The sequence below is a fragment of the Diospyros lotus genome, chromosome 10, assembly GCF_014633365.1.
Source record: "Diospyros lotus cultivar Yz01 chromosome 10, ASM1463336v1, whole genome shotgun sequence".
Lineage (NCBI taxonomy): Eukaryota > Viridiplantae > Streptophyta > Magnoliopsida > Ericales > Ebenaceae > Diospyros > Diospyros lotus.
This window is the reverse complement of record NC_068347.1, coordinates 29590921-29614160: the sequence shown is the minus strand read 5'-3', so window position 1 is coordinate 29614160 and position 23240 is coordinate 29590921. Positions and strand designations below refer to the sequence as shown.

At 34.6% G+C, this 23240-nt stretch overlaps 2 protein-coding genes across 3 annotated transcripts; one reads left to right on the top strand and one right to left on the bottom strand.

Annotated features, from left to right (window-relative positions):
• Nucleotides 1-4430: 4430 nt before the first annotated feature.
• LOC127811960 (nuclear transcription factor Y subunit B-5-like) lies at nucleotides 4431-5047 on the bottom strand. The gene has a single exon (XM_052352181.1). It carries the CDS (start codon nucleotides 5013-5015, stop codon nucleotides 4554-4556), a length of 462 nt encoding a protein of 153 aa, XP_052208141.1. The 5' UTR covers nucleotides 5016-5047; the 3' UTR covers nucleotides 4431-4553.
• A 7514-nt stretch (nucleotides 5048-12561) lies between these two features.
• Nucleotides 12562-20483, top strand: LOC127812045 (uncharacterized). Of its 2 annotated transcripts, none has more exons than XM_052352323.1 (3): nucleotides 12562-12729; nucleotides 14382-15230; nucleotides 18302-20483. In XM_052352323.1, the coding sequence occupies exons 1-3, from the start codon at nucleotides 12595-12597 to the stop codon at nucleotides 20117-20119; spliced, it is 2802 nt and encodes a 933-aa protein (XP_052208283.1). In that variant the 5' UTR covers nucleotides 12562-12594; the 3' UTR covers nucleotides 20120-20483. The 2 variants fall into 2 exon arrangements, with proteins under 2 accessions (XP_052208283.1, XP_052208284.1); XM_052352324.1 differs by lacking the exon at nucleotides 12562-12729 and adding an exon at nucleotides 12887-13023.
• The last annotated feature ends 2757 nt before the right edge of the window (nucleotides 20484-23240 follow it).

Below are 23240 nucleotides of genomic sequence, written 5' to 3'. Positions count from 1 at the left end.
TGTTATTCAACTAAATATTTTCTTACTCAATTAAAATGATAATTAAGCTATTAAACTCATACATTAATTAATTAATTTTAAGTTACAACAAATCGTTTTATCAACACGTTCTATTAATCATTTTATTAATGTATTTATAAACAAGTATATTCAATATTATAAATAATTTTATTAATACATTTATAAATAAGTTTATTCACGAGCTAGCTCGCGAGTTTCTAATCGAGCTAGCTCGCGAGTTTATAATTGAGTCAGCTCACGAACTTATCGGGCCGAACTTTGCTAAGCTCAATCTTAGTTCGTTAACAAATCGAGTTTTAAAATTAGGCTCAAGTTCAATTCATTTACTTTAACGAACAAACTCAAACGAGTGTTTACCGAGCCGAACACCAAACCAAGCTCGAACAGCTCGACTTATTTGCAACCCTAACTGATTTATAGAAAGTTATATTGAAATTTAGCGGTGGTTTTAAAACCATCGCTACAATCGCTACTAATTTATATAAATCATCGCTAAAATCAATAGTAAGATTTAAATTTAGCGACGGTTCTGAAATCGCCACTAAAATCATTATTTATAGAAATTTATATTGAAATTTTAGCGACAATTTTAAAATCGCCGATACAGTCACTACTAATTTATATTAAAATTTAGCGACAATTTTGAAACTACCACTAAAATCAATAGTAAGATTCAAATTTAGCAACGGTTATGAAACCGCCGCTAAATGTTATTAACAACCGAGAAATAATAGATATGAACCACCGCAAAAAAGTATAATTTTGCGACGATTACTTTAGCAGTGCCTCGTCTCTTTAATCTTGAAAACTTATCTTATCTCTAAGTATCTTACCTCTTTAATTTTGGACATTTTTTTTTAACCTGTCCTAACAAATTGAAACCTAGTCTTCGAAAGAAATCAGTCTCAAAAGTGCCATTCTTAATATGGTTGACAATGAAAATTCTTTCTTTGAAGTGGGGGTGTGAATCCAAATCCATCATTTCAATTAACATGTCTAGATTCGTCACCTCCCTTTAATTAATTTGTGCCATGTGACTGCTTTAATTTCCAACTTACTAATTATTAAATTATTTGAAATGGGCACTCTCAATACAAAAATTTCTTATTTTGTCAACCATTAGAGAGGAACTACGTGTTGTACAAATATTTCCTAAAATTATTTTTTGGGCACAGTTTAGTTAATAAATGCTTTATTTTGAATACAATATATTCATCTTCTATATTATATTATTATACAAGTAAATACTATATAGTTTGATATTACGAGTCAATCCTGTCAATAAAATATGTTCCTAAAATACTCTTTATGTATATTAAAAAATAAAAATCAACTATGTTCATAAAATTTAAACTTATAACCTTTACATAATAACTAATTTTTTAAATAATTTTATCACTACACCAAACTTATTTTATTTAAATTTTATCTAAATTTTATCTAATTTTTTTTTAAAAAAAAGTTATAATTGTCAAATGCTATCTAATAAACTTTTTTTTTTTTTTTTTTGCACGTAGCTACCCTCTAGTGTTGTTATATGAATATCTATGCAATTTTAACTAGAACCCAAACCCTAAAAGCATAAGCTTGCAGTACTTGTGATTTCTTTGTTTTTTTTTTTTTTTTTTTGGTGTGTTTATTTTAAAATTAAAAAAGAAAAAATAACGATGTTTAATTTTTTTTTCAATTTTTTTTGTTTGCTAAAATAAGTATGAAGACAAAGAATAAAACGCGATAAAAGAGCACACTTAGAGTCAAAATGAGAGCACCAAAATGAGTGAAGAAAGAGGGAGCAAACATAAAAGAGAACATCAATAAGCTAAAAAAGGTTTAAAATAGACTGAAGCCTGAAGATGACCAAATATAAAAGAACAAATAAACATATATAAAAGAACAAGTAGTTAAGACTTGTCTTGATCTAGGGCAAATAGACATAGATGAATATCATATGTCGAATAAGAGGACTAAATAAATAGTTTTGAAAACTCTAAAACTGATCAGATAAAATGAGTCATAGAAGAGTCCAAATTAGTGAAAATGAAGTGATGTATCAAAATTTTATTTTTACTTTTTGTAAGTGATAAGTATCTATTACAAAAAACTATAAAATGTCTACAGCATTTGGAAGGGGGTATCCCAAGTATCACAATAAAAACTGAATAAAAAAGCAAAATAAAATATCCTAAACTACCAATATACAATGATACATTGCTTCTAATTAACATAAAAGAATTGGCCTACCAAAAAAGGCAAAACCATGATTAGAAGAAGAAGGGTCCAAGGCAAACGTCCTTAGAGCCAGAACAAAGGAAAAAAAATCAAGGAAGTACGGCGGAAACACAGTAGTTGGCAAATAATTAACTTACCCAATTAATTAACACCATATTTAGTGATTAAGAAGAATTAATTAGATTTGTTTATCAAATCACATGTATATACATACGTGTATTAGTATACATAAAGGGAGAGAATTTAGAGTATTCAAGTTGCATTTTTGTTGCTTTTTCTTGGTAAGTCCCAACTTTATATATACATTAACGGCTGAGTAAAGGTATAAATTAAAGTAGGATTCATCAGTAGCCCATCTCAATCATTAGTCCTCCATTGAATCAATTTAATTGCCTGATGCAAATCAATGAAACATGCTGCAAATATACTAAGCATTAGAGCAAACCTAACAACAATATACCAAGCATTAGAGCTAACCATTGGGCATCTAAGAACATTATTGATCCTGTGATAACTGAGAGCTTCTTAGATTGATTGACAAGATCTTAGAGAGTCACTGACAAGATTGGGAAGTTAAAAGACTAAAAGATTAAATAAATTAACTACGTGTCTCTTAAACAAGTGTGAAAAGATAACCTGATAAGGAAACACCAAGCCAACCAATCACAAAAAATCCAAAAAGCGAGCATCATTGAACTGCAACTGCAAAACAACTTGGCTAGACACAAACTAAAACGCAACAAAATGAAGCAAAGGAACACCATAGAATAAAGCAAGGGCAAAAGAGAGCAAGAATCATGAATGATTTAAACTTGCTAGTTGTCTTCATTTTGTCTAAAGTTTACGTTTGTTTAACTTTGACAAATTCCTCTTTGATTTATCTCAATTTGAGAACAACTATAAAAAAAAATCAATAGGTGGGAAGCTGCCTAATTAACTAATAAAATATCATAATTAATATGGAGAAAATACTATCAACATTTTTTCGGTGCTTCCAATCTAAATTTTTGGAAGACTTTGCTTGAGTCTAGCAAAATGGTTTTCTTACTAATGGAATGATACTATTATATGCTACAAAATTAAACTACACAACTAGCTGAGGATTTCTAGGTTGCTGTCTGTCTCCATACTTTGCTTTGTGGAAGCAAATTAATCCTCTTGAACACTAAGGTGGGGAACCCACAAAAATTCATAAAAAACAAAACCAAGGAACACTAACCCCAATCTCTCTCTCTCTCTCTCTCTCTCTCTTTCTCTTTCCCAGTGAATGTAGACATGTAGAGTTGCTATGTTTCTTCAAGACAAACAGTAATTGGTCCCCAGCTCCAAGAGTTGAGGGTTGGAGAACCTCCAAATAAATATTTTTAACATCATGTCAACACCTAAAAAGAAAAGTATATGGACTAATTATATGAACCATGGAAACTAATTGTATATAGACCTAGACAGTGACTTAGTACCAGCATAACTTTGGTTTTTGTGATGCTTTAGGGCTTGAGCAGCTGGGGCCTGTCCCTATCAAGGAATTAAAGAGAAAGATGAGGATAAACACAAGTTGTAATTTCAGGTAGGAAGATGAATGCCAACTTAATTTGCCATCAAATATATGTAAAGTGCTACAGAAAAGACTGTATATTAAAGGGATGAAGTTTTTTTGTTTTTTTTTTTGCTAGAATTGAAATTATGGTTGAAACTAAACAAAGAAGACACAAACAAGATTCGAGCTAGCTAATAAAAAATTAAGGCCACAAGTCACAGAAATAGGAACAAGCTCATGTCTCCAGCTAAAATGATACAAGACCAACACTAGAGGGGGCGAGCATAATCTGGCAGCATTTAGGCTTAACAATGGATCAAGTAGTTAACTGTACAAGTGTGTGTGTGTGTGTGTGTGGATGTTCACTGACCTCATGGGCTTCAGTTTCATGGCTGCAGACTGCAAAAAGAAGAGATTACCCTCTATGTTTTTCCCTTTGAGGATAAAATCAAGCGAAAGATCGATCAATGTGTCAACAAATTCCATTTAAAACATTGGAAAAGTATCAAGTTTAGCAATCAAAATATGCAAATTAATGCAACCTAAGACTGATTTGTTAGATACCTCATCATCAGCTATATATCAACGAAACTTGAATGAAATTAATTGTGTTCTTCTTCAGGAAGAACCTAGGTTGAGGAGATCCTTGAACTCACCATAAAATACCAACAAAAACTGCAATATTCATCAACATAGAACCAAATCAAAACCGAGATTTGAAGACATATACATATATCTATCTCGAATCTCTTCCAAGAACATTGGATCAAGGCCTTGATTTGGAGCTATTGGCCATCCTCTGATCAGTAGAAGATTCAGCTTGATTTCTATCTGAAACTGCCTCTTCCTTCTCCTCACTGTTGCTAATCCTGTCTTGATTGGCCCTATCCCCTTCTAGCTCTCTATACCTATCCAAATACCTCTTCAAGGGCCCGGCATATTCATCGAACCCTAGGGCGCAGAGAGCCCGGCAAACGTCGTCTCCGTTCACCGTCTTCCTCCTCTCTTTCTTGCACTTCTCGGATGCTTCACTGGTCACAAAGCTGATGAACTCGGACACACACTCTTGCATTGTTTCCTTGGCTTCCTTTGCGATTTTGGCGTTCGAGGGCAAGTTTTGCTTCATGATCCTAGCAACGTTGGCTATTGGTAACAAGAGGTCTTGCTCCTTGATGTAGCCATCTTCTTCATGAGTACTTGAGCAACGGGCATCTATATTGTCAACCATTTCTAGAGAGAGACTTGAGCGCGATCCGATTCAACTTGGTTAGTACTTCTGGTCAAACTCGTGCATATATAAACACACATACATATATGTGTCCACAATGTCCACATACATGCATGTATGTGAATGTGTCATGGCTCATGGGTTGGTCGTCTTGTTAATTAGATATGACATGTGATGATGCCGACCTGGCGGCATCAAACATCTGCCAAACAAGCCCAAGCAAAAGTAGGAAGTACCAAGCCAGTTTTATTCATAGAATAGAGACCATCATCGCACAAAGCTTGATGACGTGATGTAAGGAAGAAAAACTCAACCCCTAAGTGTGCTTCCCTAGGTCCTATGGTCAAATCAACAGTTGAAGACCCATGAGGAGCTCAGAATTGTGACATGTATCAAATGCCTACGAGAGGTTGCATGTACGAAAGGCCTTCAATATTGCACTAATTAACATAGACAAACTATAAGAAGTAATTAAAAAATAGGACAATCACCTAGCTAGAATGCCCTGGGTGAGAGAGGGAAAGGGAAATGGATATATGAACTAGATTGGGTGTTTGGGAAGATTGGTGAGATGAGGAAAAAGGAATCCAAATGGGTAGTGAAAACAGAGAGTGAGCAAGAAGAAGCTGTGTAAGGGTAAGGGGAAGAGGGGAGGGAGAAGAGGTGATTCAAACTGGGGGGAGTGAGTGGGAGAGAGGTTGAGAGAGTGGCAGAGAAAGAAAGAGTGAGGTAGCTAGGGAGTCAGAGGGAGAGAGTGCTAGGGGAGTACTCCACTAATTAAAATGGACAATCAGAGATGGAAAAAAATAATAATTTATCTTTCCTTCTTTAATCTCCATCTCAAAACCCTAATTCCAAGCAAAAAGAAAGAAATTAATTCTGAGTCGAGTAATTAACAGAAAAAGCTTAATTAGGACTTCTAGCTTAATTAATTAGGGTTTGGTTACATTAATTTGTGAAGAAGTACTCTTTCAAATATCAACAAACCAGACAAATTCATCAAGACAATAATAGCATATTAATTTCAAGAAGAATTAATTTGTTTATTTATGTATACAACATTAGCATATTAATTTGTTTTCTTTTGATGAATCTTGATCTAGGTTGCAAGGTTTGTCTATTTTTGTTTTTACCTTGGTAAGTCAAGGTTCCAAGGTTGTCAGACTAACTTAAAAATATTTGTCAAAAACCATATTCTATAGGTAAAAGGGTATTGGGTGTGCATGCCTAACTTAATGGGTTTAGAAAACATTAATGAATTGAATTTAATATTTTAGTTTAATTTTGATTGGTCGAATACATATATATTTTTTTAAGCTCATCACAAAACTATGCTTAATTTGATATTTAAATAACAATTAAGAATCTAAAGAACATGCATTAATTTGGTGGTCCCCTCTTAATTCAATCACATTTTAACAAAGATTCCACTCCTCAAGTATATTTTTAATTACCAATTGGACAAAAATACATTGTTTTTCTTTTTCGATGATGCCCCATGCCCCCACTTTATTTCTACTTGTATTAATTAATTTTAATCTTTTCTTATTCTTATCCCATTGGATGTTACGAGGATTCATTAGCAAAATACACCCAAATTTTATGTTAGGACCCTCCTACACAACTTCATGATTACAAATAGCAAGGTATGTCATTTTTTTTTATATGTTTTAATCATATCTTTTAAATATTTTATTAAAAAATAAAATTTTATTATATAAATAAAATTTAACCTCTTATAACGAACTAGAAATCAATTATATTACTATACTCAAACTATTGGGATGACTATCCTTGCGTGGCCCCCAGTGTTCATGCCCTCGATTATGCCAGCGGAGATAAATCACTGATTGACCTTTTAGTCCTTACACAAGGTGAGAATCGTAACCCATCGGATTGATACCGGTATATTGCTCATCCGACTGCTTAATCTATATCTTGAGGGCTACTATACTCAAACTCTTTTTCATACAAATGTTGTCTAAAAAAATTAAAAAATAAAAATTTAACTGTTAAATATTTGTTTTTAATTTATACGTGATTATACCCCTAATTTATGTAAATAATTTGAGTTTGGAGCAAAATGAGCTAGCCCAATCTCATAAGTAGGCCAAATCTTCAAATTCATGCGGGCCTTCACAGGATGACTACATCCAAATGAGCCCAATATGTGCCTTCCCGTAAGCCCAGACCAGAGGCCCAATTATGATATTTTTCTTTAAAATGTGATAATTGATTGTAAAATTTACCACAAAAGGTCTTTGATGGATACGACAAATTTGTCTTATAATCAATTAAATTAATCTAACAACAAGTAGTTGGTAAGTGTTTGGATAATTGGTTGACGGAAACTGTGTCACCAATCAATCCCTAATCCCTATGAGTTAAGAGTAATGAAAAAGGTCTTTAAATCCATTTCAACTATATGATATATAATAATATAATAATCTTAATTGAAACGTAACGTGGTTTTGTTCGTTGGGGTGCGTTTGGCTGTTTCCTTTCATCTTTTTATGTAAAGCTTAAGCTGCCTTCCTCCAACCTATAAAGAGACAAAAAAAGCCAAGTCTTACTGCCCACCGCAACTCCCAAATTACTTAAATGCAAAATATATATTTTTTATATTATAAACTTACTTAAGACTTAAAAAGGACTATAATTATATTTTATTTTTAATTTATTATATCTTATTTTTAATGTATGTTCCAACATTCTGATTGGTTAACTAAATATCTCAATATTAAGTAATAAAACCAATTGTTTGGGGAGGGGGAAAAGAAAAATAGACATTATAGAGATCTTAAATACTAAATTTAAATTATAAAAGGACTATTCGCTGCAACAAGTATTAGTGGTCTAAAAGTGTTTGATTAGTCTAAATTTGACTTTGACCTTCCATAATAAATAAATAATACCCGCCCTTTATTAGTGAAAAATAATCTGTGACTTTATTTATTATTAGTGAATAACAACTCTAATGTGTTATATACTTTATTTGTTAATATTAACGGATTGAATTATGGCAATAGATTATAGTAATTTAATTTTTTGATTGTGTTTAAATTTTTGTAGAGATACAAATATAAGGGCAAATTATATGAAATTCTCTTGGATTTAAAATCAGGTGTAACTTACTATCCTGAACTTTTGATTGCACCAAAAAATCTTATTATAGTTTTAAAATGTTGTAATTAATCACCATTTGTTAGTCGACCCTTAATTTTGTTAGTTGACGAGTACATGCACATCATGCCACTAAAATTACCCTCAAATGGGGTTTAAATTGAAGAAAGGAATCTGAAAATTGAAGAATTTTGTATTTTGTATGCAGATTATTGCACACAATTCTATAGGCAGATTTCAACATGCAAATAGAAGAATTGAAAAAAAAAAAATCTCCATAATTGCTACATATAGCAGATTTTCATATTTCTTTCTTCGATTAAGACCCCATTTCTGGGTGATTTTAGTGGTATGTAATATATATATATGTTGGTCAACTAATAGAGTTAAGGATTGACTAACTGGTGGTGACTAATTACAATATTTTAAAAATATAATGAGATCTTTTAATGCAATCAAATATTCATGGTGATGAGTTACACTTAACCCTAATTGCAGAGATACATAAAATATTTATGTACTTATATAATATAAGTAATGTTGTACGCATTTTTCATATCATTTTTCATGGACCAGACTCAATCCAACGGACCGGCCCAATCGCTCGAAACCAATAAGGCTCAGGTGGCCTCGCCAAAGAAAATCCATACACCATCGAAATTCGAAACTCATAAAGCGAGCTCCCAGCAAAGACTCTAGCGACCTCTCAGCGATCGACTAACGAGCTCCCGACAAAGCCCTCAGTTCGCTGGACCATCCAAATCGCTGGTCTAAAATCTTCAGCTCGCATAAATGACAAAGCTGCTGAGAAGTCATGGGTATGGTCCATTTACTTTACCTGTAACAGCCCATGCTCTTCGTAATGAGGATCTCACTCCCGATTTTGTGTAGATGATAATGGCTGTTTATCTCCAAAAATGTCATCTTTATATTTTTATATGTTATCCAAATTGTAAAGGCCCCTCGTTATAAATAGGAGTCAGAGATACCACGAGGGGTATAAGGAGAATAATCAGAGTGCGGTTGTAGAGTAGGTATCATTCTGGCCGAACCACGTAAAAATTGCTTGTGTGGACTCACATCTAGGATCTTTGTTTTCCTTCTCTTGACATTTTTGGATTCACTCATCGTAACTAAAAACGAATCATAATCGACTGAAATTGAACATTGACAAGTAATTGAACGCCGACAAGTAATTTATAAATTATTACACATATTGTATCATATTCATACTCCTCTATAATACATACATGTTCTCATCGTAAATTATGATTGTTACCAAAACTTCACTTTCTTAATGCAAGTTATTTAAAATTTACTGAAGTGTTAGTTTTACATAATTATAAATTTAATAATTGATTTTGACCATTTACTGAGAATATAAAATATGTTCAAACTTCAAATCGTGAACTTTTGACAATTTTTAAATAATTGGGAGTGAAATTACTTCCCTTATTTTGTAATGTAAAAGGTTCGCTGGCATTGCACGCTCGCGCAGAGCGCGTGACGAGGCTTCGTTGTCTTGCCAATTACAAAATATGTATAATATTTTTTTATTAATTTAAAAATACTAAAATTTATAAATTAACTTTCACCTTATTTTTTTTATTTTATCTTAAAATTTTAATTTATCTATATTCAAGTACAATTTGCTATTTAATTTTAATTATTCATTATCATTTATTATTTACCGTAATCTTACTAATATATCAAGTTATGATAGATGATTTAGTTGATTAGATGAGAATAATTTATTATTTAAACAGACATGATATAATAAAACTCATACAATTTTAAAGTTACTCTATAAATATATAGAATAATCACAATGTAATATATTTTAATTTTTTCAACATTTTCTTAATTTAAGTTGATAAACGTGTGAATAATTATATCTATGTAGAATTTATCTTTTTAACTAATATGGGATTAAATTATTTTCTTTTATTTATTTTAATGATCGTTCAATCGTTAAATAATTTACGAGTTTACTTATTTGAATGATTACTCATCTAACAATTCATAAGTTTAAAGACTAGTCATTTATGATTAGGACAGGCTCAAGGGCTTAGGGGGCTCTAAGCCATCATTAATTTAGGGGCCCAACTCATTAATAAAAAATTAAAAATTAATAAATTAAAATAATTATTTATTAAGTTGAAGGGATTGGGCCCTAGGCAATTACCTCACTAGCCTACTCCTATAGCCAGCCCTGTTTATGATAATATGTTATATGATCGTCGACTCATACCCATTCAAAAGATTAAATGTGAATTTCCCTTTTTAAGTAAAAAAAAATAAATTATTTAAATGTAAACGTGACTTGTTCAATAAACCATCACAGTTGTAATTTATTTATTAATAAGTGATAAGGTTAAACTCAATATCTCATCAGTCTCAATTATTCCCTTTTAGGTTTGAAGTGATATATAATATTACTTATCAAAGACATTATCAATAATATTATACCAAATAAGATTTATATATTATTATATAAATACTAAGGGGTAGTTGCTCGTTCTACGGTTCGCGAGTTTATTTAAAGATAAAAAGAGAGAGAGCATATGATACTATTTTATTATATATGACTGCTGTCCCACGCTAATTTAGAAAGCAACATGTAGAATATGAGTTTTTTTTTTTTTTGCTTTAAAAAATTAAATTATTTTAAATATAAGCATGACATTGTTGGGTAGCATTGAGCTCAAAATTTTGAGTTTAAATCAAGTGAGTCTCAATTTGTTGTGGTAGTAATATAATAATTAAAATTTATTTATCTCAAAAAAAACTTAAGAAAAAATCGATCGGGTCTAACAAAAGAACAAAGTTTTCTATGAAGGAGTCATTTAAAGGGGTCCTACAGAAGGATGGAGCCAAAAGAGTCTTTTGGCTACTATTGGAGTCTCTTGAATGGGTCTTTTGGGGCCTTGGGAGATTCTGGTTTTTCGGACTTCCAATTTGCAAGGCCAAAAACAATTAGAAGGCACGCCAAGATTTTTCCCGTGCAAACCCTTTGACACCTAAGCCATATATAGTTATGGTACAGAAGAGGTTATATGAATACAATGCAATGCAGATAATGCCTTCAATAAAGTTGTGCATGGAATAGTCAAAAGAGGGTCCTTAAAAGTCATGGGATACTTATACCCCTCAGGGATTGAGACATGTGGCACACATGTACAAGGGCACACAACATGACCTTTTTGAGCTAGAGTGTCTGGATGCCATTAGGTTAAGTTTTGAGAAAACCTAACTTTTGGGGGAGATAGCCCTTGAAGGGTTTTTAGAAGACTTAATCGGGCCTTTGAGGAAGTAATTCTCGAAGGGTCTTTGGAAAATTGTTCTAGGTATTTGAGAAGGTTGATCCTCAAAAGGTCTTCGGATAGACTTTTCGGGGGCAAGGCCTCGATAGGCCCTTTCAAGAGAAAAGATTCTCTCAAACTTGAACAGATTTTTTGAAGGAAATCTCTCTAGATGTCCTTCAAAGGAAATTTTGTGATACCTATGTTATAATATAATTATTTTTTATTTGAACCTAAGTGATGAAATGTTATTTATTTAGAAAAAAAAATTATTTCAGGATGTTTTAACAAATAATAGATATATAAACACTAAGGGGTAGGCAAGTGTAACTAAATAATGTGTTTTTTTTAATAATATTTTTTGATAACTAGTATTAATTCACTTGAGACTTAACAAAGGATAATTGAGATTTGTGAGACACGAATTCAAAAACCTTAAATGAATGTAATTATCTATTATTAAACTACAATTTTAGTAGTTTATTTATATTTAAAATAAAATAGACTTACATTTAATATGTTTCTTATAATTTAACAAATATAATCGTTAACAATTACACGAAATATTATTATAACAAATTTTCTATTTTTAAACTTGTGGATCTCCCGACGATCAACCACTTAAATAAATAAACTCGGGAATTGCTCGCCGAGCAACTACTCAAATAAATGAAAGAAAACACTTGAACTATCTACACTTAATGGGGAAGGTAAAATTTTAACTAGTTATATTTTTCATCTCAAGAGTGTAAAAATAGGTAAAGTCTGTTGACTTGAATTAAAAATTTGTTACAAAAGTCAAAATGTATTAAGCAATATAAAATCTGATATTTACTTGTATAAAATATAAATAAATAATTAACATTAATGGATCTAAAAATAAGAAAAATCATCAAAATAATTCACATGGGATGGGTTACATGTTTTTACAGATATTATTATTGTTGTATTATTATTTGCAATGACTGCTAAGTGCCAATTATCACATATATCAGGATTCCACGTGTTATTCTCTGCGTTAGTGGTGTCGCAACGCTCCTCCACCGCGCGTGTATCTATCACTTTCCGTCCTTTAAACGGACCAGAGGCCCCCCTCTCTCTCTCAAATACACACACACACACACACTCTCTCTCTCTATACATATATATATATTATGTCTATACTTTTCTCTCTCTACATCTCTCTGCCTAAGCAGCGACTAGCGAGAGAGGGAGTCTTTCCATTTTTCCTCTCCGTGCCTCGCCGTAAATCAACCTCAGCAACCCATGAAACTTCAGCTCTCTTAAAGGTACAATCTTTCTTCACTCTCTCTCTCTCTCTCCTATCTCTATATGTACATGTATGTAACGCAAGGTTTCTTGGTTTATTTTCATGTTTTGTTCGTTTTGCATCCACACCTTGTTAATCTAGAAGACCCATTTCCTCAAACTCCCTTCTCGACGTCGCTTTTAAAGTTCTCAAGAATTGATACAGATATTGATATATATTATTCCTATATATATGTGTGTTTATGTATAGTTTGCTGATGTTCACGGACAGGATTTGAATTTGGTGGGATCACGTTGGAATTCTTGCTCAGACGGTGGTTTCTTGTTCTTATCTTCCTTCGTGATTTATTTTAGTTTATTTTTAGCTATATATTTGTGGCTTCAGATTGATGCTGCGAATGGTGTTTGTTTGGTCGGAATTTTTGTGGTTTTCTGGCATTTGGAAATCAATGCGGTTTTTGGGTTCTTAAAATAATTATGCTAAGGTTTCTTCTGTTGAGTTCAAAAATGGATCTGGGGTTTCATTATTCTGTGGGTGCTTAATTTGTGTCATTGCTTTTGCTCTGAAAGTGTTTTTCTGTACCATTTTCTTCTTCTTTTTTTTGAATGGTTCTTGCGGTTTTTTCCTTGAATGCTTGTTTATCCCAAACATATAAACTTTCCATCAATTTTGTCGAGAATTTTTTTTCCATGGCTTATCTTCTTTTCTGCTCATCATCTTCAGAACTTTTTGTTTTGTTTTGTGAGTGCGTGTGTTTTAACTTTTTATTTATTTATTTATTTTTATTTTGAAGATTTGGACATTTAATCTTCTAAATAATTCTTGCCTTTAAGTCGGACACACTGTCTATTGGTTTGATCTACTGTTTTGAGAGCAAGCCATTGTGAATTTAATGAAGTTAAAATTGGCGCATATTTTAGCATGCTTTGTACTTCCAGACCTGGCCTTTAAATGTTGGCTCTTGTTCATCCTTATGCTCCAGTTAGAGCTATTCCTGATGGATATTAGTTTGTCATTTGTCTAAAATTCATGTTGTTTGATTTGACTAATTTTATGCCCATCGTTGGCTACTTAACACAACCCCTCTCCTTTATCTGTGCTTGAGACAGGCTATGGATAGGCTGTAGATAGGATAATTCCAAAAGTTTAGCAGAAAAAAAAAATGATCAATTCCAATGACATAAATACTTAGGGGGAAGAAGGAAACTTGATATGTAAGCTGCCTTGAGTGCTGTGGCTCTCTTATTGGGGGGCTTGTTAGAAAGGTCTGTGTTAGCAGATGATAGAAGGATAGATATTTTCTGGAAGTCATGGTTTGCTCTATGTGGCTGTTCTTTTGTGAATTTTTTTACCATTATCTTTTCTTTTTACGTTTAGGTATTTGATGCTGCTCCAGAAGTTGCCGAGCTAATCATGCTTAACTCTTTACCTATTCACAGGGATATTAAAGAAATGTGATAATACATATCAATCAGCCTTGTAAAATCAATTCTTGGTTTGTTATCTATGAAAACTTGGATGTTTTAGATTCTGATGATTTGCATCACTTGCATGCACATTAATTTATTGCTAGAGTTATATCTAATTTGACTTATTTTTTTAAGTGAACTGTATCAAGTTATGCTTTAAATTCATGCCTTGTAATGGTTAGTGTATGTGGTTATTTCGCAGATGGATCGAGTTGAACTAAATCATAATGGTGACTGCATTGAGAACACCTCTGTGGAGTGGTTAGTCTTTTCAGATTCCTCTGAAGCATGTAATGTCCTTGGAGATATAGAGGTGCGTCCTCGAGTTGGTGATAGCTACCAGGCTGAAATTCCACCATTAATCACAGAATCTGACTATCTTTTGTATAAAAAGAATCCATTTGAACAAGGGTTCATGCTTGCCACACCATGTGATTTTTTAATGGGATCATCCATTCCAATCATGAGGATCAATAAGGAAGATGTGTACATGAAACATGAAATGCAGGAATCTCTTGGTGATTCAAATAGCTCATCCAATAAAAATGGGCTCCAAGAATCTGAAAGCTGCAAAGAGGCCCGGATTCATTTAAAAGGTGAAGCTTCAAAAATAAAAGTTGATTCTATTGATGTTGTGTGGGAAAGTGGAATTGAACCGGGAAGGTCGAGTAAATTGGCTTCGGAACAAGAAAGGAAATGCAAAGTGCACCAGGTGTACAGAGGTCAAGGGTACTCTTTGGTTCCTGGCTCCTTTCGTAGTTCATGGAGTAATGTCGAACAAGCGAGTTTTGTCCTTGGTTTGTACATCTTTGGGAAGAATCTAGTTCAGGTGAAGAGATTTATGGATGGTAAGACAATGGGGGATATATTGTCGTTTTATTATGGGAAGTTTTTTAAATCTGATGAATACCGGAGATGGTCTGATTGCCGGAAGATGAGAAGCAGAAGGTGTGTTTATGGGCAAAGGATTTTCACTGGATTGAGGCAACATGAATTGTTGTCTCGTTTGTTTCTCCATGTGTCAGAAGAATGCCAAAATACTTTGTCAGAGGTATTTCCTGGAATACTCATACATATAGCTCTTACCCTTTCTTCTTCACAGTTAGCTAAGTAAGGAAGAAATGAACAGAGAGAAATTCACATCCACACAGGGTCACTCGCATGTACATATGGATAATTGAATTCAAAGAAGTCAAATGCTGATGTTGATATTTCTTTTTTAAATACTTAGCAGAAAATAATATCTCTATTTTAGGGTCAAAATTTTCACATGCACTCAAGTTTTTGTCTCTAGACAGACTAGACTCTAGGTAATTGAATTTTTTCTGATAAATAGGATATTTATCAATTATGAACGTTGAAAATCATTATTAGAAATTGGAAGTCAAGTTATCACCATGCCACCAAATTTTAAATGCACTCTGCAACTCTTCTTGACCACTGACTTGCAAACCAATAAAATAGTCATGTTTAGGAAAAATTCTTTCCTGCAAAATACACTTGCAGTGACATTGTCCTGTTAGAGAAGAATTTTTTTTATTCTTTATCATTGAACCTTAAACATGACATATGATATAATACCTTATAGAGGATATGACTATGGATGGGGATGATTGGAGATCTAAATTCATGTAGTTGATCCACCTAGTGGGATTAAGGCATGACTGTTGTCATTGAACCACTTTAGTAGATCAATATTAGTGTCTAAAGTAGCCATTTTTATTATCTAACAAAATTCATAGACTTGTAGTTATAGAGGCTTAGTAGTTGAGATTTTGATAGAGACGAGATTGAAAAGAGTGTATTAAATCTTCGCTTAAAGGTAATGGGGCTTACCCATCTTTATTTTGAATGAGAGACAACATAAAATATCCAAAGGGTCCTTTCTTCTTTTTTCGTTTTTTTTTGTGTGTGTGGTACAGAGGGTCCTTTCTTCTTTACTCATTGATTATTCTGTACTGCAGGTATAGATTAGATCCAGGGCTATTCATATAATTCAAAGTCTGTTGTTGGCCTTATTGCATTTCTCCCTTTTTCCTTATACTGACGTTATTATTCATAAAATTGTCTAGTAAGATAGGAGTTCTAGATATCTGGGTCGCCCTGTTAGGGTAAGGTTGTTCACACTTCAATGAGACCTCTGCAGTACGCGTAATGGGTTGAAAACATGGAAACAGCCTCTCGTATCCTACTCAAGACTGCATAAATTTGGCCCTTCTTTGATTAAAGCAATAGTGAAAGCCTTGTTCACTATCTGATTTTTTAACAAGTTTCATCTAGTTCCAAGAAGATATATGTCACCATGTCACTGCTTGTGTTTGGAATTCTCTCATTTGCCTTCAGTTGAAGACCTATGTGAACTTTTTTTTCTTCTTAGTCCTTGTTTTATGTTATTTCTTTCCTGCAACACTTTGAGCATTTTCCTATACAACAACAATCACAAGCCTTAATCCTACTACATGGGGTCACCTACATAATTTTAGACCTCTGGCCATCTCTATCAACAGCCATATCCTTTGTAAGACTTATATTCTATGTCATGTTTAAGGGTTTCTCTATCTGAGCATTTTTCTTTACTTGAATTATTTTCATATAGCTTCTATACTTGTATTTATGAGTTGCAAACAGCTGCTATTTCTTCAGTGATGATCTAGTTTTGATACCAAATTTTAGTGATGTTCTCCTATAGAAATAAATCCTTGATGCTTCTCAGAATGTTCTGCGAGATGTTACATTAGTGGGATCAACCCTGCACAGAGCAGACCCTCTTTAATCTTTTCCTATGCTAAAGATTTTACATGTTGAGTTCCATCCAACTCTGTGTCCTTTCTAAAACTCCAAAATCCATGTTTATAAGTGTAAAATGTTTTCTGCTGCCAGTGAAGGAATCGATTTTCATTTGACATCTTTTTTGGACGTGAAATATAATGGCTTTATAAAAGATATGGTCATAGATAGAAATGATTGGTGAACTAGAATCTATGTAGCCGATCCCACCTAGTAGGATTAGGGCTTGGACTTCTTGTTATTGAAAATGATAATGATGTTAAATATGTCACTCTATAAGCACAATATATGTTCCTATCAGACCACTTGTATTCCTAGATCACAAGATTTAAGTTTCTGACCATCTGGATTTGGTAGAGAGATAGACGAATAAAACACGGCAAGTAAAATCTTGAGGGGAAGAGCTTTTCAGTTCATTTCAGAGGCTAAACTTATTTGGGTACAATGAGAGATGTAGGTAAAGAATTGAATGATGGGTCAGTATTTCATTTTAGATAGTTAGTTGTATGATTAAACATTTGATAACTCTTGAAAAACCAAAGAATGCTTTCATTGCTTTTTTTTTTTTTAATAAAAAGTACTTCAATTATTATGGGTGAAATATACAAACAGGTAGAAATGAAACACTGTGGTCTTTTATTAGCCAACCACATTTATAGCTTAAATCCAGAAATCAATGAGTAACTGGTTCTACAAATGATATTACTTGAAGAATAAATTTATGCTAAATTATGTCTAGACTCTAGAGACACCCACAAATTACATCAGTTCTGGTTCCTGAAGTAAAAACACTTTCTGTTCGCATGTTGATCTGACTAGTCTTGGGACATGCTTAGGTTCCCACAACTACCTGCAAAATGAATGAGTCTAATTTTTAGGAAAGGTGGCTAATAGCTTATCTTTTAAGAACCCTCATTACAGCATTTTAAGTGGTTCGCTATTTAATACTGGCATGTTGCGCCAAGTCTGTGTAGAGTTCTCATACCTCTTAGATGTAATGTCAAGTACATCATACTGGAAGTTGTGTCCTTATCAGTTTATGATTTCTTAAAGTTTAAGCCTTATCCTGTCCAAAATTGTGATCTCTTAACCAGTTTTTTCACCCTATTCTAGTTCTAGTTTATAGAGTTCTTATATGCTGCCACCTTTTGACATTTCCCTTTGCTCGTACAGGTTTAAGGTGTTTCTTCCTTGATATATTAATCTGTTGTGGAGTAAAAAATTAATGGAGGCCTTTTTCAGTTTATTAGACACTCTCCGTCATCTTGTAGCTAGATTTTGAATTTTAGTCCTCGTAACAATAGGTCCTTTTAAGTGTAAACTACCAATTTGCAGGTTTCAAAGACTTTTGTGGAGGGCAAAATGTCACTGGAAGAATATGTGTTCACTCTAAAAGCCATTGTTGGGATGAACAATCTTGTGGAGGCAGTTGGAATTGGGAAAGGGAAAAAGGACCTCACAGGCATTGCCGTAGAGCCTTTAAAATCCAACCATGCCGTTCCTATGCGCCCAGAGATGCCAATTGGCAAGGCATGCTCCTCTCTTTCACCCGAGGAAATTATTAAGTTTTTGACGGGAGATTTTAGATTAAGCAAGGCACGATCTAGTGATCTATTTTGGGAAGCTGTTTGGCCCCGCTTGCTTGCAAGAGGTTGGCACTCGGAGCAGCCCAGGGGTGAAGGTTGTGGTTCGAAGCATTCTTTGGTCTTTCTTTTGCCCGGTGTCAGAAAGTTCTCCAGGAAACTGGTGAAGGGAAACCACTATTTTGATTCTGTTAGCGATGTTTTAACTAAAGTTGCTTCAGAGCCTGGTCTCCTTGAGCTTGATGCCGAAGCAGATGAAAGCAACAGAAAGGAGGAGGAGAATGTGTGGAGTCTCGAAGCAAAACCAGTGAAGGATGATTTGTCTGAGCGCCGACGTCCCTGCTATCTTCAGCCTCGAACTCCAAATCGCAGTTCAGATCTCATGAAATTTACTGTTGTAGACACAAGCTTGGGTGACAGAAAAACATGTAAGGTGAGAGAACTGAGAAGCTTGCCGCTAGAGGTTTCAAAAAAGACCACCTTTGAAAGTCATTCTGAAGAAAGTGACCGGGATTGTTCTGAGGTGTCGTCTAAAGATTCGGATTCGGGCTCTGCTGATCCCATACTATTTGATCAAGATTACGTTAATGATTCAAATTCAAAAAAGACGCAATCTGTTACTGGCGTATTGCCCGACGATAAGGATCTCAAAATTGGCTCTCCAGGCTGCGGCATTGTGGATCCTGGAAATGGAACTGTCGAGAATTCCATGGACATTAGCAATGCCTGTGATGGCAAGCAGGTGTGCAGCCAGAGGAGGGTGGAAGAAGACAATTTGGATAATTTAGCCCCGGTAAGAAAAAAGCAGCGCAAATTATCATCCTGCACTCGTGCTGCTGATATAACTCATGCTCTGCACGGTTCCTCAGCGAGCCCCGGTATGGAACATGAGGAGCAAAGCTGCTGCTCAGAAACTACTGATTCCAGCAATCGACTCTATGCGACAAGTTTACCCCGGAAAAGGGTCTCAACCACCGGCTCGCTGAAAGGGAGACCTGTCAAGAGCAGTCGTGGTATGTTGTCAAATACCAGCTTTAATGGAGAAGTTCCATCCAACAACCCTCAGCAGCAGACCTTGATTGACCTGAACTTGCCTCGAGTATCACCAGGCTCTGAAGCTGTTTTCGCCTCCACGATGTGTTTGAGGGACGGGGAAGATGATCAAACCGGGAAGAAGCCTGAAAATTGTACTGAACCAAAACCCTGCGCAGATGTGGATTGTTGTGAGCAGGAGCAGCTTAACAACAATTCCCGGAGGCAGGGCACAAGAAACCGGCCGCCAACAGCAAGAGCATTGGAAGCTCTTGCAAGCGGGTTTCTGACTATCAACCGGAGGAGGGAGAAGAACAAACAAGTCTGTACCCGGAAGAGCTCACTGTCTAGAGCCTCCCAGCGCGCTGCCGGTGGAATGTCGGACACTGTCACCGAGAGTTCAGGTCCTGGCATCACGTCTTCCAAGATGGAAGACGCCAGAAATGGCGGGTGCAGCGACGGCAACAGCAACAACATGTTCGGCAAGTTTCAGGTCCTATCCGAGGGAAATGCAGCAGCTCAAGTTTCCGGACCTTAGATCAGAACCATCTGTAATAGTAGTAGCTACTCTCCTTGGTGTAGCCCATCGTCAGAAAGGTGCTGACAGTCTTATCGATCAATCGACGGGAGGAAGATTCTACCCTTTTTTCAGGTGTGAGAACTGATTGCACTAATTAATCAGTTAATGGCTACTTCTGGTAGAGTGAGTGAGTTCAGTTCCAGTGCCAGTGTTTATCTCTTTCTAATAAGTTGTGACATTGACATTGACAGTGCTGTGCATCCATGGAGAAAATAATTGCCAGTGATAATCAATTTTCTGTGTTTTTTTTTTTTTCCCCCTTTTTTATGCAACAGATAGAAAGAAAGGAGAATGTTATTTTGATAAATTCTTGTTAGAATAACGTGTTGCTGATATTATCAACTGTTTTTAATTGGGATTGCTTCAATTTTGATTGTATGGTGGAATTTTAACCTGGTAGCAATCACCAACTCAAGGACGCACCTCTACATCTCCAAGGACATTGCATGCGTCAGAGGAATCTGGAGAGACTAACCACTCCACAGAGGTGTTCTCAATGCAGTCACCATTATGATTTGGTTCACAAAAGAACAGCCACATAGAGCAAACCATGACTTTCATAAAATATCTATCCTTCTATCATCTGCTAACACAGACCTTTCTAACAAGCCCCCCAAGAAGAGAGCCACAGCGCTCAAGGCAGCTTACATATCAAGTTTCCTTCTTCCCCCCAAGTATTTATCTCATTGGAATTGATCATTTTTTTTTTTTCCTGCTAAACTTTTGGAATTATCCAATCTACACCCCGTCTCAATCACGGATAGAGAATGAGAGAATGAGGGTTGTGTTAAGTAGTCAACAATGGATGTAAAATTAGTCAAATCAAACAAGATGAATTTTAGACAAATGAAAAATTAATATCCATCAGGAATAGCTCTAACTGGAGCATAAGGATGAACAAGAGCCTAACATTTAAAAGGCCAGGTCTGGAAGTACAAAGCATGCTAAAATATAGGCCAATTTTAACTTCATTTAAATTCACAATGGCTTGTTCTCAAAACAGTAGATCAAACCAATAGACAGTGTGTCCAACTTTAAGGCAAGAATTATTTAGAAGATTAAATGTCCAAATCTTCAAAATAAAAATAAATAAATAAAAAGTTAAAACACCCACACGCACTCACAAAACAAAACAAAAAGTTCTGAAGATGATTAGCAGAAAAGAAGATAAGCCATGGAAAAAAAAAAATTCTCAACAAAATTGATGGAAAGTTTATATGTTTGGGATAAACAAGCACTCAAGGTAAAAACTGCAAGAACCATTAAAAGAAGAAGAAGAAAATAGTACAGAAGAACACTTTCAGAGCAAAAGCAATGACGCAAATTAAGCACCCACAGAACAATGGAACCCCAGATCCATTTTTGAACTCAACAGAAGAAACCTCAGCATAACTATTTTAAGAACCCAAAAACCGCATTGATTTCCAAATGCCAGAAAACCACAAAAATTCCCACCAAACAAACACCTTCGGGCGCAGCATCAATCTGAAGCCACAAATTGACGCGGAAGAAGCCTTCTAATGACCGTTGATTCACTCACAAATACTAGATTTTAGCACTCAATCAATGATTAGATAGAATAAAAAATATTCTCCAAAATGGCATATTAAAATTTATTCCCTAACGAAAGTTATTTCTAAATCAATTATTTCTTAAAATAACAAAAACGTTAATTTTAAGGTCTAAATAAAGGAATTTGCTCGAAAAAACACGGACCTCACCAACAAAACTAGTGGCTTTGAATTCTGAGCCCGATTCCATTGAAATTAACCTTTAAAATTGTTGAACTGTGAGATTTTTCTAGATACTCTAAAAGCAAGTATTATTTTTGTATTTTTGCTGTGAAATCTTTTGTCTTCTGTCAAGATCTGTCAGAAAGGTATGGAGATCCTAGATTTAAGGATTCTTGTCTTGAAAAAGTTGTGTAAAAGCTATCTAAGTTTGGTATTGACCAAAACAGTGTTGTATTTGAATTTTTCTATATATATTATGCTGAAATGAATGGAGAGTTGGCTCTCTTTTGTTCTCCAAACATTTTCCTGTTATTTTTCAGTTCTTTCTCTGAAAAACAACATGGTATCAGAGCCCTATTGTTCTTAAGGGCCTGTGTGCAAACGAGAGAAAACCAGTAAGATTTCCCCTCACTAGCCAAAAAGTAAATACTAGAAATTCCAAGACCTTGCCATGGCTTCCAGTAGTTTTGGTTCAGGCTCACCTCCTGTCTTTGATGGACAAAATTATCAGATGTGGGCTGTGAAGATGAAGGCTTTTCTGAGAGGCTTGGACCTCTGGGAAGTAGTAGAGACTGGAAGGGATCCTCCACCTCTGAGAAACAACCCAACCGTGACTCAAATGAAGCACCATGCAGATGAATGTGCTAAAAAATTTAAATCTCTATCTCTTATTCATATAGCCGTGACAGAGACCATATTCACAAGAATAATGGCTTGTGAAACTGGTAAAGAGGCTTGGGATAGATTGAAGGATGAGTTTCAAGGAAGTGAAAAGACCAAGCAAATGCAAGTACTGAATTTGAGAAGAGAGTTTGAACTTCTCAGAATGAAGGAGTCAGAGTCTGTGAAGGATTACTCAGACAGACTTATGAAGATAGTAAACCAGATAAGGTTGCTGGGTGAAGATCTTCCTGAAAGAAGGGTGGTTGAAAAAGTGTTGGTGAGTTTACCAGAGAGATTTGAGTCTAAGATCTCCTCCTTGGAAGACTCAAGAGACTTGTCTCAACTTTCATTAGCTGAATTAGTCAATTCACTTCAAGCTGTGGAGCAAAGAAAAGCTTACAGACTTGAAGAAACCAATGAACATGCTCTTCTGATAACTCATAAAGGCAAGGCACAAAGTGAAGGAGGAAGAAAATTTGGAGGTGAAAAAAGGAATGATGAAAAGAGAGATCAAAATGGCAGCAAGGGAAAAGGCAAGAAAGGAAAGTTTCCACCTTGTCCTCACTGCAAAAAAAGAAGTCACACAGAAAATTATTGTTGGTTCAGGCCAAGTGTCAAGTGTAGAGCCTGTAATCAACTTGGTCACGTAGAGAAGGTGTGCAAAAACAAGATTAATCAGCTGG

What these genes read in the sequence shown, in the direction of transcription:
- LOC127811960 (XM_052352181.1), bottom strand. Translation starts at nt 5,015, where the DNA reads ATGGTTGACAATATAGATGCCCGTTGCTCAAGTACTCATGAAGAAGAT.
- LOC127812045 (XM_052352323.1), top strand. Translation starts at nt 12,595, where the DNA reads ATGTCTATACTTTTCTCTCTCTACATCTCTCTGCCTAAGCAGCGACTA. An exon ending in AAACTTCAGCTCTCTTAAAG is followed by an intron (nt 12,730 to 14,381) that starts GTACAATCTTTC and finishes GTTATTTCGCAG; the next exon opens with ATGGATCGAGTTGAACTAAA. An exon ending in GCCAAAATACTTTGTCAGAG is followed by an intron (nt 15,231 to 18,301) that starts GTATTTCCTGGA and finishes ACCAATTTGCAG; the next exon opens with GTTTCAAAGACTTTTGTGGA.